The sequence below is a fragment of the Oryx dammah genome, unplaced genomic scaffold, assembly GCF_014754425.2.
Source record: "Oryx dammah isolate SB20612 unplaced genomic scaffold, SCBI_Odam_1.1 HiC_scaffold_14, whole genome shotgun sequence".
Classification (NCBI taxonomy): domain Eukaryota; kingdom Metazoa; phylum Chordata; class Mammalia; order Artiodactyla; family Bovidae; genus Oryx; species Oryx dammah.
This window is the reverse complement of record NW_024070198.1, coordinates 22,586,160-22,606,661: the sequence shown is the minus strand read 5'-3', so window position 1 is coordinate 22,606,661 and position 20,502 is coordinate 22,586,160. Positions and strand designations below refer to the sequence as shown.

Genomic DNA, 20,502 nt, shown 5'->3' with positions numbered 1-20,502 from the left:
AATTTTTTCATCTTAAATATTTCTTTGCTTTGTGTATATTTGGATGGTTAAACTTTGTTTTGTTTTCTAAACTGGTAACTTAAAAAAAAAAATCAGTCCTTGGATTTTCTAAGAAGATAATTCTACTATATGATAACAATTTTGTCTCTTCATTGCTAATAGTTACATTTAATTTTAATTTCTGCACCAGCTGTGGCTTCCAGTGAAATGCTAAATAGAAACTGATAGTAACATGCTCAGATAATATTTCAGATGTTTTACTCATAATATGACAATTGATGTAAGTTTGCAACCATTCTTTTTAAGGTAAATTGAGCCTGTTTACATTTAATAATTGTAATAAATGTTTATAGAATGAATACATAAGTGAATTCCTTCATACCTATTTTTTACTTTAAGTTAATGTGCATATATATAAAATGAGGAAGATATATATAATCTAACATTAGTCAACTTGATGATAGAGAATATGAATTAAACTGGACTCACATTTGCTTTTCTTCTTTCAGTAAAAACACGATTTTCTTATGTCAGCTTTCTCCCAATACTTTAGTGAATTAAGAACAGAGCTAAACCAGGTTGGAGTCCCATTTTAAATTCAAACAAAGCATAGACATTCAGACTTGAGAACAAAGGCAATGACATTTAATAAGATAAATTCAGTGAACATGGATATACATCTACAAACATAAGGTTTTCTACATGGCACAACCTTATACTGCAATCCTGGTAATTTAGCTGAGTTCTTACTTGGCAATAATGTCATACAAGTGAATTTGCTGACGACTAGCAAAATTACAAAATGAACCCAAGGCCACTTAATCAAGAGTCACAACAACAAAGAAACCCTAGGAATGAAGGTCAAGGCAGGATGTTGCAGCTGGCCAGATATGATACTATTTGCCTAATTTTCATGAAGGAATTTGCTCCAACAAATAAAATAAGTATCTCTTCTTAGTTACTAGAAAAGAAAACAACCGGTCATCATTCTGTGACCATGAAATTAAAATATTTCCTGAAAGTATGATTAAAAGAAAAAAGTCTTTAAAAAATATTAATCATTCTTATAAATTCACAGTAGAATCTCTAAGTCTGAATTTAAAACACTACTCAGTATTTACTTAAGAAACACATTTAGACAACATGGCTTTTGACATATTAAAATTCTGTGGGAAAACTAAGACATCTTTTAATTTTGCTTTAATATCAAACTAACAGAACAACTTAAAAATTCATTGAGAGCATGGGTTGGTTTGATTTAAGAAGTGCTTCTAAAATTTATTCACCTAATTTCCTTTCAGGAGAAACTGTTCATCATCACAGATCTTTTCTAACTTAACTTTTGGAGAAGAAAATGGAAAATCAAACCCATAGCACATGGTTATATAAGATACTTCCTCCTCAGGGTCAGGCAAAGAAGTGCTTTTGCCCTCTTCTAACTCATTCTATTTCAATAGATGATTCAGCTGGTCCTGTAGATTTGAAGATTGCTCAACACTATAAATTAGGATAGAGAAAAAAAGTTTATCTACAATGGGCATCTTGTCATCATAGCAACCCCTCTATGCAATCATATTTTCTTTTGGCTTTAAATATGGGGGCTATTAATGGGGTCAGATTCATGACTGGGTGCGGAGACAGGGGTATATTTCTCTACATTCTTTGTTTGTAACAGTTTACTATCCCTGAAAGTACAATATCATATGTTCTCCCTAGAAAAATGGAGAACTAGATACTGAAAAAAAAAATCAACTGATGTGAAAAAAAAAAAAAGACATTTCATTGGGCAAATGATTTGCACAGAGTATTTGCACAAAACATATATGCATAGTTCTGTTGAAGCTAAATCAAAAATTTATATTGGTCCACTGGCGGGGGGACCAGACATGTTCAAAATATGAAGAGAAGATCTGTAAAGCCAATTATTATATAAAAATATTGCAAGGGACTGATTTATTCGACTTAAAAAAAATACACACACACAAGCATACAAGTCTGTTCAATGACTGCAGCACATTTACTCTACTTAACAAATATTACCAGTGTAAAAAGTTGTCTACTCCTTAAGGTTGGTTCTCTACACCCTGTAACTTTTAGAAAGCCTGTGCTAGAAGTGAATTGACTTACTGCATGCCTTTGAAATATTCTTTATATTTTCAGTGAGCTATCCTAGAATCTAAATCAACTTAAGGGTCTATGTCAACCAGAGTTTTATACTAATCCTAGGCCCAGCAGTGTAATTCCCCCCAGCTTGCTACAGTTAGTTGGCCCCCTACTCCTCTACCTTTGGGGTTACTTACTTCTTCTGAATAGCTTCTTGCCTAAATCAGAAAAGGAAAGAGGAAAATAAACATAAGAAAATGTAGCAACCTAGAAGAAGTTATCTATGATCAGATATATACATAGGAAGGACACATTTCCAGCTTGTCACATTTTCTATTTCTGTCCATCCTATCCTAAGATTGTGCTATTGAATCCCTCTTCACTAGCTGAGCGCAGAGTTGCTGAAAAGATGGATTTTATACCTAAAGATGTAATAACACTCTATCAGATTGAGGGATGTGGTCCAACCGACTATAAGGATGGCTCAACTTCAGTTTGGGTACGTGGAGCTGAAGGGTCACATACCTGATAGGTACATACCCCCAAAATGAATGTTTTAGCTATTTAAATATCAAGAGTTAAATTCCCAGTCAGATATTTCCAATAGGTACATAAGTGTAATATCAACTGCATAAAATAAAAAGCAAAATGAAGATGAAAAGTTAATTAAATTGTAATTTTGTCCAAAACTATAATGGAGAAGGGAATCTCTATATTTCAGAATCTGCTGGATGATTTATAGGTAGTTAGGGATCATGCCAATCCATTTCAGTATTCTTGCCTGGAGAATCCCATGGACAGAGGAGCCTGGAGAGCTACAGTCCATAGCATGGCAAAGAGTCAGACACGATTGAGGTGACACAATTGAAGCGACCTAGCACGCACATGGGAATGTAAGATAAAGGTCAATGTACTCCATTCCCCAGGGAAGGTGCAGCCACTCTGGGAAAGCCTTCAAGCACAGACAGTTGACAAATACCAGTTAAGTGTCCACCAAGTGCCAAGGGCTATGCATGTGTGTGGTCCTGGATGGGTCCTGGCCTTATGGGGTTTGCAGTCTCTCCTTCTAAGAAGCCCTTAAAATATGAACGAGGTTCACAAAGGTGATTCCCACTCTGATCGCACCCTGTACACCAACTTCTCCTGCAGTCTCAGGCATCTATTCCAGAGGGAACATATCCTTGACTAACCCCCTCCCGACCCCACTCCCACTACCCTCCTGACACTTGACTCCTGGTTCCCGCCTTCAGGAATATAAGCAAAAGCACAAAGGCCACAAGAAGCAGCCTTCAGAGAGTGACTGTGTAGCAAGTACAGCAGGCACTGGAGAGCACATACTCACTGGTACTGAAGATGAGTTGTTATTATTGCCATTTTTCTTAAACTCTGCATTAAAAAGAGAGAGAGAGAAATAGAGCATTCCACTTCCCTGAAGCCACACAAACTGTGCACATAAAACTCAAATCATAACAGAAATTGTTCCTTACATCTTCTGAGTGTAAAATGGCATCTTCCTGGAGTACCATGTTTCGAGCTGCCTGACCTAGCAGCTGGAAGACAAAAATAAAATGGTAATAATCAAAATTTCCCAACTTCCTATAATCTTCTCTCTGCAGCTGTTCTCCCAGGACCTTCTCTCCTCCCCCTACTCTGCCACCGCATACAAATACAAACCCTCCGAATGTAAAGGAGGAAAATTTCCCATTTGTTCATGTTGCAAATCCGTTTCATTGTCACTATGGCAGTGCGGGCATGGGCTCGACATCTGTTCCAAAGGCCATTGCCTGAGAAATCAAGTCCTCCAGAATGCTGAGCTTATTCATCAAGTGCTGAGAGGAAAAGTCTGCAAAAACAAACTTTGGCTCCACAAGCCCAGTGAGAACCTAACTTCTGACTCTCTAATTTGGAGTTATTTGTGGGGAGGGAGAGGGCAAGAGTTAGGATAGGGCTTTAAAGGACAAAGGGATGTAGCTGTTTAGAAATGGAATGAGAAACATAGATGTAGGGGGTGGGGAGAGGAGGAGGGTGCTCAGGAAAGACCTGGAAAGAAGTTTGGGATTCAAAGTTGGAAAGCACCATGTGAAGAGTGGTCAGATGGAGCTGGGGAAGAGAAAAAAAAAGGAGGAAGGTGGCAGGGGATTTTAATGAATTCACTGATAGCTGGGCCCTGCGCCAGAGAGAGAGAAAGAGAGAGAGGCTGACTAAGCTCTGTTTCAGCTGGGTGGCCTGTGGTCAGCAGATCTGACTCTGCACTGAATAGCAAGAAGAGATCAACAGAGGTGTTCTGCTTCCTGAGGCACCCTGTTCATGGCAGACATGAAGACCAGCCATGAAAGGGAGCTCCTGTTAGTGTCTACCAATCTTCCCTGTTCCCTTGGGTCAGATGACTTCAAATTAACAAGAAACCAGCACTGATTCGGCCTCCCAACTTCTTTCCCTATTGCAACTTTTTCTTTCTAACTTCAAAAGTTAGTAAAATTTTACGTGCTTCTAAAGGCAAAACAATAAAATGAGACCTTCTATCCAGCCTCTTCCTCTCCTGGTATCTCTCCTCTATGCATACATATTTTTAAGTTAGTTTTTGGTTTATCTTTCCATTGTTCCTTTATAAAACAATGGACATGTGTATATATTTTGCCCATCTTACATAAAATGCACCCTACCATATGCACTCTTCCACATCATGCCATGTTGCCTAGATAATTATATACTGAGATAGACCTACAGCAATAAATACTGAATCTCCACCTGTTCTTTTAGGGCTGCCGAGCACTCCACTGTACAGATGTCTCATAAGATTATTTAACCAGTCTTCTACTAAAGACTTTGGGGCTGTTTCCAGTCTTTTGCTATTATATTACTAAGTAGTGCTTAAAAAATACCTTACATATCTTTTTGTTATCTTTTTGCCAGCACCTCTGGATAGACTCAGAATCTTGATTGTGATTGCTGGATCAGAGGGTTTTAATTTTGCTACATATTGCCAAATCACCCTCCCTGTTAAGATTATACCATTTTGCATTCCCACCAAGTAGGAGAGTTCCTGTTTCCTCCCTGTGGCCACTTTTAAATGGCAAACTCCAAACTCCTACAGACGAGGGATGGTGACCAACAAATTGAAGATTCCGAGGGATGGTGACCAACAAATTGAAGATTCTAATAGTATCTTCCTCATTCATTCAACAAATATTTATTAAGTACTAAGCCAGTAAGAGACATAGCCCCCATCCTTTCAGGGCTCACAGGCTGGGATTAGAGAGGACAAAGGTCCCATGATACCTTGTGGTAGGTGCTGAGGGGGATGCACTAGATGCCAGGGGAGCTTGGGGGCAGTGGTGACTAACCCATTGCAGGTTAGGCACTCAGGGAAGGCTTCCTAAACAAAGTGACTTTTTTTTTTTTAATTCCTGATTTCATTATTTATTTATTATTCTTGGCTGTGCTGGATCTTCGTTGCTACATGTGACTTTCTCTAGTTGCAGCGAGCAAGGGCTACTCTCTAGTTGCGGTGTGTGGGCTTCTCATTGTGGTGGCTTCTCCTCACAGGCTCTAGGCATGCAGTCTTCAGCAGCTGCATCTCCCAGGCTCAATAGTTGTAGCCACAGGTTTAGTTGCTCCGTGGCATGTGGGATCTTCCTGGACGAGAGATCAAACCCATGTCTCCTGCACTGGCAGGTGGATTCTTTACCACTGAGCCACCAGGGAAGCCCAAAGAAGTGACTTCTGAGCCGAGACCTAAAGGCTGGTGCTTAGAATTCAGAAGTATAATGCTACAAAAAAGTGACACGATTAGATTGACTGTTTTAGCATGTGGTGAGCAAGATGGATTAGATGGGGCGGGGGGTAGGAGGGGATGGAGGGAGCAGGCCTGAAGGCAGAGAGACTGGTTAGGAGAACATAGCAGTATTCTAGGAAAGTAATGAGAGTGACCTGAACCACAGAACTGACAGTTTAAAAAGGCAGGGTGAGGGGCTTGAGAGTTATTCAGAAGATAGACCTGATGGGACTTGTGATGGCCTGGAATGCCGGGGCTGTTGGCATGCAGGACCAGGGCCTTTTCTATGATGACAGACATAATCATTGACATTGATGTATTTATTTGCTTACAAAAACCAGCCACGCACATAACATATTACCTAAGATCTCCAGTTTTGGTTTCTTTAAAGTGGAACAACATCTGAAACTCACGTGTAAAACAATCTGAGTATAGAGTCTTTGTACATTTCTATGAACTTTTCCCCAGGCTTGCTCATACTTATCACAACACCAGTTTGTCTTATATTCACACAAAACAGCTTTGTTGAGACTGATGAAGAGGGAAGCAATGCTCTGTGGGCTAAGAAGGACTGGAAATCAGTAATACTCCCGAAACCTCAGGGCCTAGTAAAGAAAATGGCAAAAATATGCATAAGTAACTATGTTGGTGGTTTAGTCACTAAGTTGTATCTGACTCTTGCAAGTCCATGCACGGTAGCCCGCCAGGCTCCTCTGTCCATGGGATTTCCCAGGCAAGAATACTGGAGTGGGTTGCCATTTCTTTCTCCAGGGGATATTCCCAACCCAGGAATCGAACACGGGTCTCCTTTATTGCAGGCAGATTCTTGACCAACTGTGCTATGAGGGAAGTTCTAAGTAACTATAGAAAAATGCAATATGGTACATGATAAGTGTCATGTAAGAGATCTAGTAAAAAGATAAGGTTGGTATGTGTGCATGCACGCGCGTGTGCTAAGTCGCTTCAGTCATGTCCAACTCTTTAAGACCCTGTAGACTATATAGCCTGCCAGGCTCCTCTGTCCCTGGGATTCTCCAGGCAAGAATCCTGGAGTGGGCTGCCATGCCCTCCTCCAGGGAATCTTCTCAACCCAGGGATCGAACCCTCCTTATGTCTCTCATTATGTCACCTGCATTGGCAGGCAGGTTCTTTACAACTGGCACCACCTGGGAAGCCCAAAGTCAGTATAGATGAACTTATTTGCAAAGCAAATAGAGACACAGATGAAGATACCAAGGGAGGAAGGTGGAGATGGGATGAATTGGGAGACTGGGATTGGCATATATACACCACTATGTATGAAACAGATAACAAATGAGAACTGACTGTATAGAACAGAAACATTTACTCAATGATCGGTGGTGACTTAAATGGAAGGAAATCCAAGGAAGAGGGGATATATGTATACATACGGCTGATTCATTTTTGCTGTACAGTAGAAACTAATATACCACCATAAAGCAACTATATTCCAATTTAAAACTAAATAAATAAAATATTAACCAATTTTTAAAATAAAGACAAAGTTCCGGCTTGAGAAGTGTATCAACTCTGTCCCAGAAAACTGGGCTGGTTTCAGCTTAACTCAATCCATACCACTTACTGAGCACCCTGTCTAAATCTACTACAGAAGAAACTCTTGTGAAAAATACACGAGGAGCTGGAATGGGAAGCAGCAAGCCACGTCAGGGCAGTCAACAGTGGTACCGTGGTTTTTTGACCACTTAATCCAGCTAGGGGCCACGAGAAGTGGCATCCAAGAGTATGGGTTTAGAACCAGTCTGCCTAGGTTTGAATCTTAGTACTACCCCTTCCCAGCTACTGCATGAACTTGGACAAGTGAAATTCCTCTCTGTAAGAAAAGCACTTCCTTTATCAGTGATTATGAAGATGTATGAATTAAGCTACATAAAACACACACATAGAAAAAAAAAAAAAACAAATAACAGGAAAAGAACCTAAAAAATCATGAAAAGGAGAAATAGATATGTCTACCACTAAAACCAACTGTGCAACCAAGGTAAAAGATGAAGCACAGTAAGTTTCATAATTCTTATTTGGTAAAAGGCGACACAATTCTTTAAAACAGGTAAATTTTCCTCTGATGCCTGAGGGAGTGCTCAGTTGTGTCTGGCTCTTTGCGATCCTGTGGACGGTAGCCTGTCAGGATCCTTGGTCCATGGGCTCTTCCAGGTAAGAATATTGGAGTGGGCTGCCATATTCTTCTCCAGGGGATCTTCCCAACCCAAAGGATCGAACTCACAGCTCCTGCACTAATAGGCGGATTCTTCACCACTGAATCACCTGGGAAGCCCTCTGGATCCTAAAATGAGTGTACCACGTGGAACTTCATACAAAGCATATCTGGGATCACCAGATCAATTACTTCAACAATAGTGTTATGGTAAACACATTTTTATACAGTTGCTTCTTATAGCCACTATCAATAGAAACTAAGGACATAAGGTAAAAGCTAATTTTGTAAAGATAATTCTACCAGACCCTAAACTAATACTTTGAATATTTATATATGAAGGTGAAGACTTGCAGACATATCATGCTTGCTAAAGGAACTACATAACTTAATGGAATAATGATGAAATATGAGGAAAAGAGTGGGGGAGAGAGAGTTGCTATTACTATAAAACTAAGTCGAAAATCAAATATACTTGTTGAAAATGAGTAGCTAAGATACACTGCTATTGGATTAATTATGAGCCAGACAATGGTCTACAGGAGAAATTATAGAAACCTAAAGACTCTGTAAAAAGCCTCTTGATGAAAGTGAAAGTGGAGAGTGAAGAAGTTGGCTTAAAGCTCAACATTCAGAAAACGAAGACCATGGCATCTGGTCCCATCACTTCATGGGAAACAGATGGGGAAACAGTGGAAACAGTGTCAGACTTTATTTTTTTGGGATCCAAAATCACTGCAGATTGTGATTGCAGCCATGAAATTAAAAGACGCTTACTCCTTGGAAGAAAAGTTATGACCAACCTAGATAGCATATTCAAAAGCAGAGACATTACTTTGCCGACTAAGGTCCATCTAGTCAAAGTTATGGTTTTTCCTGTGGTCATGTATGGATGTGAGAGTTGGACTGTGAAGAAGGCTGAGTGCTGAAGAATTGATGCTTTTGAACTGTGGTGTTGAAGAAGACTCTTGAGAGTCCCTTGGACTGCAAGGAGACCCAACCAGTCCATTCTGAAGGAGATCAGCCCTGGGATTTCTTTGGAAGAAATGATGCTAAAGCTGAAACTCCAGTACTTTGACCACCTCATGTGAAGAGTTGACTCATTGGAAAAGACTCTGATGCTGGGAGGGATTGGGGGCAGGAGGAGGAAGGGACGACAGAGGATGAGATGGCTGGATGGCATCACTGACTTGATGGACGTGAGTCTGAGTGAACTCCGGGAGTTGGTGATGGACAGGGAGGCCTGGCGTGCTGCGACTCATGGGGTCGCAAAGAGTTGGACACAACTGAGCAACTGAACTGAACTGAAAGACTCTGTCCCCAGATTATTCTGCATGCATATTTAAGATATCTTCCATTTTAAAGAATCCAAACCTGGACATCTTACATGATACACCATGGTTGGTCTCTGTAACAAAACGATGGACATGTTTTCCTTTCTCCTGGGTAAAAACCTAGAAGTCAAAAAGTTGGGTCATTAGACCTATTTTGTTTGTCTAATCACCTGCCATATGGGCATTTGGATTGCTTCCAATTTGGTGCTATTTTGGATAAATGTCTATGAACACATAAAAGTCTTTGTGTGGACATATAGTTTCATTTCACTTGGTTGAATTCTCAGGGTACAATGGATAAGTCTCTTTTAGGAGAAAGCGTACACACATAAAGCTTGCTGGTGTGAAAAGCCATCAAACAATCCCATTCATGGAACTAGCCAGAGGATGATGAGAGGAAAATCACGGCAAAGGAGAAAGCTAACAGAAAACAAAAAACTTGACCAGAAAAACAAGTCAGAAAAGAATGAATCTGTGGACACACGATATAGAAGAGTCTTGAAGGGGGCTTCCCTGGTGGTCCAGTGGTTAAGAATCCACCCTGCAATGCAGGGGAGGCCAGCTGGATCCTGGTCGGGGAGGATTCCACATGCTGCAAGGCAACTAGGCCCCTACGCCACAACTACTGAGCCCACGCGCCCTAGAGCCTGTGCTCCACAACAGGAGAGGCCACCGTAATGAGAAGCCCGAGAACAACAAAAGGAGAGAGGCCCCCTCACTCGTCCCAACTAGAGAAAGGCCCCAGTGCAGCAAGGAAGACATTGCAGAAATAAAGTCTGAAAGGAATCTGGGATGTTGAGGGCAAAACCAAGCGAAATTTTGGGACCAAAAGGAACAGATCTTCACTAAAGACAACTCTGAGAAACAAATGAGGAACTCGATAGGATCACTATCTCATCCGTCTCCGAGCGCAATGTATGCTTTAAAGCACCGATTCTTATCCTTTGGTTCTTCCCCACCCCATTCCCCTCTGCTCCCTCCTCGGCACGTAGAACCATTAGTCCTGTCCAGAGACACACCCCAGAGTGCAAAGCACGCCCTCCGCGAACGAGCTCTCCTCGCTTCTCCGCTAGTTCACGGACTACAATTCCCAGGATGCAATGCGGCCACCCCCACCTCCTTCCACACAGACAAGGAAGAAAAGAGATTCCCAGGGTGCTAGGCCCGGAGAGGTCACTCCTAGCTTACCTCGGAGCTCCGGGAGCCCTTCAGAACCTGCTTGGTTAGAGCGATCACGTCAGTACCGCAGGTGTTCACCTTTTCCGTCAGAAGCCCCTTCACGGACTGACCGAATCGCGCTTGCGAATCTGGCGTGCCGGTCGCCATCACTTCAGCCAGTGAACACCTCCCCAAAGGCGATGGCGAGTCGCCCGGGCCAAAAGATGTGCAAAGCGGAAGGAAAGGAGGCGGTGTCTTTTTTTCCTACCGTGGGAAAAGGAAGGGACGCATGCGCCTAGCGGAGGTTGCACTTTGCCCACTTTAATTTAAAATACTCCGTTGATATCCTGAAGAAGACGCGGCTCAGGGAAACATCAACGAAGAGGATGGTGGACAATTTCAGTAAACCTATGGTTTAAAGTCAAAGTGTGATGGATTACAGTCCCAATTCTGCCGGTTAGTTGTGTGACTGCAGATTCTTCAGCGTTTGCATCTTGTGTTCCTCATCTGTAAAATAGAAATAATAAAATTAAATCTCCCAAGCGTTCTGAGAATTAAGATCATTCAATTCAATTTTAACAAACATTTCGTGAACGAAACACCAAACACTGTTGCACTGAGGATAGAAAAATGAAATGCAGTCCTTGTCTCCAGTAAACTTCCAGGCTGAGGAGACAAGTAAACAAACAGAAAATCCAGGAGGAAAAAGCCAACAGAAAAAACTGGCAAAGTTCACAAAACAGACAGTTATAAAGGTAAATAAGATAGCCAATAGGTATGAAAAATGCTTAACCTCTCTAGTAATTTTCAGTGATAAATGACCCCTTTGTTCTATTAAAGCAAACTGATTATCACCTTGAAAAGAATAAATATCTGAAGTGTTTCGTGTAGCTGTTTCTTTTCAGGCCAATGCACCAGAGAGAGGTAATGGTACATTGGCAAATTTTGTTTAAAATCACCTATACCAAATATCAACATTACTTTATCTTCCAAGTGTCTATATTCAAATGTCTCTGATTCTTTCATTTAATTCTTGTTCTTAATCAACATTATTAAGGTATAATTTATGTTCAAATAACTACATTCTTTTGAACTGTACAATTTGGGGATTTCTCTGGTGATTCAGTGGTTAAGACTGAACTTCCAATGCAGGTGGTGCAGGTTGATCCCTGGTCAGTGAACAAAGGTCCCACAGGCCACACAGCGTGCCCCCCCCCAATTTTTTTTAATGTACAATTTGATGAGTGTGATGGATGTGTACACCTGTGAATTGCTACAACTATTATGATATAGAACATTTTCATCGCTGCCACAAGTATCCAAATGCCCCTTTGTAGTCCATCTATCCCTCACTCTAGGCAACAACAAATCTGCTTTCTAGTACTATAGGTTAGTTTGGGTTTCTAGAATTTTATATAAATAGAATCATACAGGAAATACTTTTTTTGGCTTCTTTCTCTCAGCATAACAATTTTGAGAGTTATTCACTTAGTTGTGTGTATCACTAGTCTGTTCCTTTTTTTACTGCTGAGATATAGTATCGATAGATCTATTTTGTTGATCCACTCACCTGTTGATGGACATTTTGGCTGTTTCCTTTTGGGGGTTATAATGAATATAGTTGCTATAAACATTCACATACTCTTTATGTGAGTTTATTTTCATTTATCTTGGGTAATATCTGGGAATGAAATGGCTGGGTCATATGGTAAGTCTTTAACTTTTCAAAAAACTGCCAAACCATTTTCCAAAGTTATTTACCACTGCATTCCCAACAGCAGTGCAGGAAACTCCAGTTGCTTCACACCCATAAACTTAGGAAAAGATCAGTTGTTCTAAAGCCATGGTAACAAGTAGCCACCTTATTAACTTGTGTAACTGTGGCCACTGACAGCTGGCTTCTATCATCTCTCTCTCCCAGTGTTCATGCCCTGTGTAATCCTCCTCTCTTACCTGTGGGCAGGACATGTGACCTCCAAACAATCGTATATGCATAGGTGATGGGAGATATGTGATTACATGTATGAGATTATGTGACTGCATTACATAAGATTGTAAGGCTCATCTTGCTGGAGTCTCTCCCTCTAGAGCTGTGAGGAAGCAAGCGGCCATTGGAGAACTCCATGCAGCAAAGAACTGTTATCATCTAGTGCCTAAGGGCTGAGCTCCAGCTGACAGTCAGCAAAAAGAGGAGGCTCTCAGTCAAACAACCGAAAGGAACTGAACAGTATTAACAACCAGGCAGGTAGAGAAGCAGATCCTTCCCCTGTCAAGCCTCTAGATGAGAACCTGGCCATAACCTTGACTGCAGCATTCTAAGACCCTGCAAGGCCCAGAAAAGCTGTCCTTGGATTCCTGACCCACAGACATGATAAGTAATAAACGTGTTGTTTTAAGCCACTATGTATGTGGTAATATTGTTATGCAGCAATAGAAAACTAATAGAAAATCATCAGAACTTGTCTGAAATATGTTCAATGACAGCTTACCTCAGTGGATCCTTTTTGCAAACCAGGATATCAGAATCTGTCCATTGTCCTATGTTCAAGTTCACTGAGTCTTTTGTCTGCTTAAATCTTCTTTGACTCCCTCTAATGAATTTTTAATTTCAATTATATTTTTTAGCTCCAGAATTTCTTTTTGGTTCTTTCTAAGTTTTCTGTCTCATTATTGATATTTCCATTTTGTTCACACATTGATTTCTTGACTTTTTCCATATCTCCCTTTAGTCCTTTGGGCATCCTTAAGGCAGTTACTTTGAAGTCTTTGTCTAGTATATCAGACATTAGGTCTTTCTCAGGGACAGTTTCTATTGATTTGTTTTATCCCTTTGAGTGCACCATACTTTGCTGTTCCTTAGTATGCCTTGTGATTTTTTAGTGAACACTGGAATTTTGAGTTTAATAATGTGATAACTCTGGAAATCAGAGTACAAAGTGAAAGAAGGCAGTCATAAAAGACCAGACAGTATATGATCCCATTTATACAAAATGTCTAGAATAGGCAAAACCATGGAGACAGAAAGAATGTCGATCAGTGGTTGCCTAGGGCTGGGCAGGGGGTTGGTGGAAAATAGGAAGTGACTGTAATAGGAGTGGGGTTTCTTTTTGGGGGGGTGATGAAAAGATTTTAAAATTGGATTCTGTGATGGTTACTTGAAGTCCTTAAACTGTACATGTGTGTGAACTTTATGTATGTAATTTTTAACTCAATAAAGCTGTTTAAAAAAAAAAAAAAAAAACAGTCACTCATCAGATCTTGACTGGTATTTCCTTTTTGCCTAAAGTGAAAAGTGAAAGTTGCTCAGTCATGTCCAACTCTTTGTGACCCCATGGACTATTCAGTCCATGGAATTCTCCAGGCCAGAATACTGGAGTGGGCAGCCTTTCCCTTCGCCAGAGGACCTTCCCAACCCAGGGATTGAACCCAGGTCTCCCGCACTGCAGGTGGATTCTTTGCCACCTGAGCCACAAGGGAATCCCTAACTGTAATGGATATAATGAAGGCCTAGAAACATGTAGAAGATACCACCCCTGACTCTGGCTAAGAACTCTGTCTCATGAAGGCAGGATCTCCCTTATCTATTGCTGCCTAACAATCACCCCCAAATTTAGTGGCTTAAAACCACCACCACTATTTTGATTGTGATGCTATAGTTCAGAAATTCATCATGGGTAATGGTCTCTGTTCCAGTGAAGTTTTTTGGGCTCACTCAAGGGGCTGCATTCACCTGGTGGCTGGAAGGTAGGAGGTGCACTCACTCACATGTCTGTGGCCTTTGTCCTGGCTGTCACTCAGGGTGCCACAGTTCTCCTCCTCTGGGTCTTTCCCTCTGCATAGCCTTCTCTCTAGCAGGATAGGCTGAGCTTCTTTACGTTGTACCTGGTTTCCCAGACGGAGGAAGCTGTTGGGCTTCTTAGGTCCAGAACTGACACAGTGGTAACTTCTGAGGATACTGTTGATCGAATCACAGGGCAGCTCAGGTTCAGGTAGAGAGGAAACAGACTCTTCCTCTCGATGGGAGGAGTAGTCCCGTGTCTGCAGGTCTAGGAGGAGTTGGTGGTACCTGTCTTTGCAGAATATCTAGCACAGGAGTCTGGGCAGTCGCTTGACTCAATGTAAAATCAAAACAACTGAATTATACTGAAATTCAAATTGAATGTGAGCTGTCTAGGGCATCCACTTCTCCCCTATTGGAATGCACACTCCATGCGGGCAGGGATTTTTATCTGTTTGGCTCATTATTTTATTCCCCGCTGGACAGCAGTGCCTGGCTTTGATAGAGGCTCAGTGAGTATCTGTCTTAGGAAGGACTGCTTGGTGTGATGGTAACAGAAGAAGGATTGGTGTAGAGCCACTCCAATAGAGAAGCTGCAGTGAGTCTGGGAAAGAGTAATGGGTGTGAATTGGTGTCTCAGAGGTGGGGAGACAACGTTTATTCACTATTCTACAACATGAATTGAGGCTGCTGATGCCAGATGTGAGGGGGAAGGAAGAGGCATCCCTTGAGGAAGGGGATCCCAATATCTCAGTGCGTGACATGCACTAAGTCATAGTCAAGAACGGGGTCCTCTTGGGATAACGCAGGCTTCAGCATGGACGCTTAGATGGGACTGAGCAAGGCGAGTATGGCAGAAGTGTGACTGAAACAGAGCTGAAGACAACACTAAAAAATGATGGGTATGGGGTATGAGGCTTTGCCAACAAAGGTCCATCTAGTCAAGGCTATGGTTTTTCCAGTGGTCATGTATGGATGTGAGAGTTGGACTGTGAAGAAAGCTGAGTGCCGAAGAATTGATGCTTTTGAACTGTGGTGTTGGAGAAGACTCTTGAGAGTCCCTTGGACTGCAAGGAGATCCAACCAGTCCATTCTAAAGGAGATCAGCCCTGGGTGTTCTTTGGAAGGAATGATGCTAAAGCTGAAACTCCAGTACTTTGGCCACCTGATGCGAAGAGTTGACTCATTGAAAAAGACTCTGATGCTGGGAGGGATTGGGGGCAGGAGGAAAAGGGGACGACAGAGGATGAGATGGCTGGATGGCATCACTGACTCGATGGACATGAGTTTGAGTGAACTCCGGGAAATGGTGATGGACAGGGAGGCCTGGCGTGCTGCGATTCATGGGGTTGCAAAGAGTCAGACACGACTGAGCAACTGTACTGAACTGAACTGATGGGGTACGAGAAAGTCCAGAGGCTTGAAAATAGTCACCTGAAAAATTTATTTATCAGATAAATGATAAGGATCTTCACTCTAAGTCCTTAAAACATGTAAGTTATGTGATGAAAATTAGATTTGAGACAGGTTATGATTATTTGGTACAAAAATTTTTGCATTAGTGACAAGAAGAGTGTCAAGGAAGCCCATTCATTTTAGGATTGGTGAGTTAATTGATGGTGATTATTCACCTTAATGTAGTTTTATAACACTTTAGAAGTTTGCAAAGATCATTGCTAAATACTTGTGCCTTGGTGAAAAACAAAAATAAAAGATTACTAGTATTTGGTAGTATCTTCCTTCTCTCCCTCCTTCCGCCCAGGGAAATGATCTCAACTCTTGTTCATGGTGAGTGAACCAGGAGAGGAGGTGGATAAAGGAGTGAGATGAGTGATTTCCTCTAGGAGAACAAAGGCTGACAGAGACAGTACGAGGCAGGTTAGTTGGGATAGAACTGGGGGAAGAAATCCATGGTTCTATCCCAGAGAGGTAGGACCCCGGGGTGGTGATAGAGAAAGGGCATTTCTAGGTACTAGTGTCCTAAGTTGTTATAAGAATCCTCCTCGAAGAAAGTGCTAGGGTTGTTTGTTTGTGGGTTTGTTATTGAAGTTTTGTTTGTTTTGCAGGGACAAGTGTTGGCAGTGTTATTAACTGCTATGCTGAAACTGGCATCAAGATGGCCCAGTCTGTTAGGAACATTAGCTTCTTTGGTTCAATACTGGTTCAACTTCCAAGAATTATATGCAATGTTTGGTGCCATTATTATCATTTTCCCTAAATTAGAGGACACTGAGGCTCCAGATTGCAAGGAGATCCAACCAGTCCATTCTAAAGGAGAACAGCCCTGGGTGTTCTTTGGAAGGACTGATGCTAAAGCTGAACCTCCAGTACTTTGGCCACGTCATGCAAAAAGTTGACTCATTGGAAAAGACTCTGATGCTGGGAGGGATTGGGGGCAGGAGGAGAAGAGGACAACAGAGGATGAGATGGCTGGATGGCATCACCGACTCGATGGACATGAGTTTGGGTGAACTCTGGGAGTTGGTGATAGACAGGGAGGCCTGGCGTGCTGCAATTCATGGAGTCACAAAGAGTCAGACACGACTGAGCAACTGAACTGACTGACTGACTGACTGACTGAGGCTCCAGAGGGACTAAGACCAGAGGAATCAGAGATGAGAGTGCATGAGCTTCTCTGTGAGGCCTCAGTGTGAAGGCCTGAACTATGGCAATAGATCATTCTGGAGGCATGTTGTTAGGAACCGACTGTATGTACTAGATTCTTTGATTTGGAAAATTGGAAAGGGTTGTACAGATTGGCCCCCAAATTCTCACTGTGGTCAGTGGTATTAATACTTTTGGATGGAAACCTGTGGATGTTCAAAAGCACAAACAAAAGTAAATGACACACATTCTATGAAAGTGCTTTTGTTCACTCACAAAGGACACCTCTAGGTCTGCAGTTCTTTAAAAAGTTTTGTTTATATGTTCTGAGAATTCTATCAAAATTGTGGTACTTTTCTCGGAAGAATGTGCATATGCACACAGGCAAGGTGACATACAATTGTAGGGAGGATCTAGGTTCTACAACCAACTTAGAGCATACAGTGCATTCAGCTCATTCTTTGCTGACTTCACCAAGGTTGCTTGAATAGAGTGAAATTATCTTCCATCATAAAATTCTTTCCATCTTTCAGGCAGTTTTAAGCTTAACCCAAAAACAACATGAAAGAAAGTAATCATTCCATCTACAGTTAGAGACAAGATTCTTGAGCTCAGCATGGAAACCATGATGGTGCTTTGACCAATAAGATTGTTCCCCAGGGTGGGAGGCTTTAATGACTTGTGACTGACTTCTCAGTTGCTCCAGGAGCCACCTGTGAATGAGTCCTTTCAAAGAGGGTGATATGAGACGGGCCCAATTTTAATTCTGAACATTGAATTTTATTAGGTAAACAGGAGTACTTTTTAAGTCCTCTCCCCTGAGTCACTTCTGTGTAGATGAGGAAACCACTATCACCGAAGCCCTGGCAACATGTTTGGGATGAGCAGGGGAGAAACTTCCATTATCTTTGTGGTCATCTTGAACAGATCCTGAAGAAAACTACTCCCGTCAGTGCATAAATTTTGTCTTACCTAAAAACTTAGCTGTGGTCTTCTTTTTTCTTCTATTTTTTTCCTGAGGATACTTCAGCAAAAAAAAAAATTAATTGAGGTTTGTCTGTTATGCCAGGGAAGAAAAAATATTTGTTCTATGTGAGTTCTTATTTGAAGTGAATCATGGCTAACTACACTAAGAAGATGAAACACTAGAGATACTTTGGTTTTTTGTTTTTGTTTTTTAATGTCCCCTTTATTCATTTGTTAAACTCCAGGAAACCTGGTTCTTTGAAGGTAATTAGTGATGATATGAACAGTGTCATTTATAATAACAGTCATCACAGCCCCTTACATTTCAAGTCCATTGGGCTTTCAGGTGGGCTTTCAGGTGGACAGGGCACAAGGTCAGTAAAGGAGGTGAGGCACGAACAAGCCAAATTCCCAATCTTGAACACTTCTCACCGACCCTTCATACTAAGTTTTATAATGTAGAGAAGCAATCTTTAGTGTAATCTTGATCCCCTCCCCCTTTTTGATTTGTGAGGTGTGAGGAGGGTGTCTTAGTCCCCTCCTTAACGGGCAGTACTTTGAATGGTTGTTGAGGATGTGGAACTTTAAAAATCACTGAAAGCTACCTTCTCATTTTTTTTATTATGTCCTCCAACCAAATGGAGAATTTGCATTATTGTTGGAGAATAAGAGATCTCTCTCTTTTCAAGACTGAGCCTCGTCGTGAAGGAAGAAACTATCCTCTGCCCTTCCAGGTTCTTCTGGCTGGTCTAAGAATTAAATGAGACAGATTACCAGGAGAAAATCAAATTTAACTTCATATATATAGGAATGCACACACATAAGAGGTCAGAGACTCCACATAAGTAAGACAGAAAGGTAAAAGGAGGTACTTATGCCATCCTGAGCTAAGGAATGAAGTAGGGGGTCTAGGTCTTCCAAGGACAGGAGGGTCATTCTCAGGAGATTAAGAACAGCAGATATTTAATAAGTAGGTATTTGTTCTGTCATAAAGATGGGGCCACTAAGAAAAATTTTATCTCTGGTAAACACTTTTTCTAGGAAAAATCTCCAATTTAAATTCTTCTAGGTAGTTAAGACAGGAGCAGTGGATTTCTCCTGAACCCACAGGGTCTGTATTGCATTTAGTTCAAAATAATTCTTGTGTAAGAGTAGCCCATTCAGGTATGACCTAAATCAAATCCCTTATGATTATACAGTAGAAGTGAGAAATAGATTTAAGGGGCTAGATCTGATAGAGAGAGTACCTGATGAACTATGAGTGGAGGTTTGTGACATTGTACAGGAGATAGGGATCGAGACCATCCCCATGGAAAAGAAATGCAAAAAGGCAAAATGGCTGTCTGAGGAGGCCTTACAAATAGCTGTGAAAAGAAGAGAAGCAAAAAGCAAAGGAGAAAAGGAAAGATATAAGCATCTGAATGCAGAGTTCCAAAGAATAGGAAGGAGAGATAAGAAAGCCTTCCTCAGTGATCAATGTAAAGAAATAGAGGGAAAAAACAGAACAGGAAAGACTAGAGATCTCTTCAAGAAAATTAGAGATACCAAGGGAAACTTTCATGCAAAGATGGGCTCGATAAAGGACAGAAATGGTATGGACCTAACAGAAGCAGAAGATATTAAGAAGAGGTGGCAAGAATACACAGAAGAACTGTACAAAAAAGATCTTCACAACACAGATAATCATAATGGTGTGATCACTCACCTAGAGCCAGACATCCTGGAATGTGAAGTCAAGTGGACCTTAGAAAGCATCACTATGAACAAAGCTAATGGAGGTGATGGAATCCCAGTTGACCTATTTCAAATCCTGAAAGATGAAGCTGTTGAAAGTGCTGCACTCAATATGCCAGAAAATTTGGAAAACTCAGCAGTAGCCACAGGACTAGAAGGTCAGTTTTCATTCCAATCCCAAAGAAAGGCAATGCCAAAGAATGCTGAAACCACCACGGCAACTGCACTCATCTTGCATGCTAGTAAAGTAATGTTCAAAATTTTCCAAGCCAGGCTGCAGCAATACGTGAACCGTGAACTTCCAGATGTTCAAGCTGGTTTCAGAAAAGGCAGAGGAACCAGAGATCAAATTGCCAACACCCACTGGATCATGGAAAAAGCAAGAGAGTTCCAGAAAAACATCTATTTCTGCTTTATGGACTATGCCAATGCCTTTGACTGTGTAAATCACAATAAACTGTGGAAAATTCTTCAAGAGATGGGAATACCAGATCACCTGACCTACCTCTTGAGAAACCTCTTTGCAGATCAGGAAGCAACAGTTAGAATTGGACATGGAACAACAGACTGGTTCCAAATAGGAAAAGGAGTATGTCAAGGCTGTATATTGTCATCCTCCTTATTTAACTTATATGCAGAGTACATCATGAGAAATGCTGGGCTGGGCTGGAAGAAGCACAAGCTGGAATCAAGGAAATATCAATAACCTCAGATAGGCAGATGACAGCACCGTTATGGCAGAAAGTGAAGAGGAACTAAAAAGCCTCTTGATGAAAGTGAAAGAGGAGAGTGAAAAAGTTGGCTTAAAGCTCAACATTCAGAAAATGAAGATCATGGCATCTGGTCCCATCACTTC

General features: G+C 41.3%; 1 protein-coding gene across 2 annotated transcripts; it reads right to left on the bottom strand.

Annotated features, from left to right (window-relative positions):
• Positions 1–623: 623 nt before the first annotated feature.
• BORCS7 (BLOC-1 related complex subunit 7) lies at positions 624–10,945 on the bottom strand. 2 transcript variants are annotated; one of them, XR_005723497.1, is made up of 6 exons: positions 10,595–10,945; positions 3,591–3,653; positions 3,446–3,489; positions 2,301–2,321; positions 1,287–1,497; positions 624–961 (listed from the first exon to the last, which is right to left on the bottom strand). XR_005723497.1 is itself a non-coding variant. In XM_040254370.1 (5 exons), the coding sequence occupies exons 1-5, from the start codon at positions 10,730–10,732 to the stop codon at positions 1,446–1,448; spliced, it is 318 nt and encodes a 105-aa protein (XP_040110304.1). In that variant the 5' UTR covers positions 10,733–10,945; the 3' UTR covers positions 624–1,445. The 2 variants fall into 2 exon arrangements, 1 of the variants encoding a protein (XP_040110304.1); XM_040254370.1 differs by having other exon boundaries at positions 624–1,497.
• Between the last annotated feature and the right edge of the window lie 9,557 nt (positions 10,946–20,502).

Bases quoted from the DNA above. Each gene is read 5' to 3' on its own strand.
- BORCS7 (XM_040254370.1), bottom strand. From the start codon at position 10,732: ATGGCGACCGGCACGCCAGATTCGCAAGCGCGATTCGGTCAGTCCGTG. The intron at 2,322-3,445 runs GTGAGTATGTGC...TTTCTGATTTAG, and splicing joins ACAACTCATCTTCAGTACCA to GCAAGAAGCTATTCAGAAGA. The intron at 1,498-2,300 runs GTAAGTAACCCC...CCTAATTTATAG, and splicing joins CAAGAAGCTATTCAGAAGAA to TGTTGAGCAATCTTCAAATC.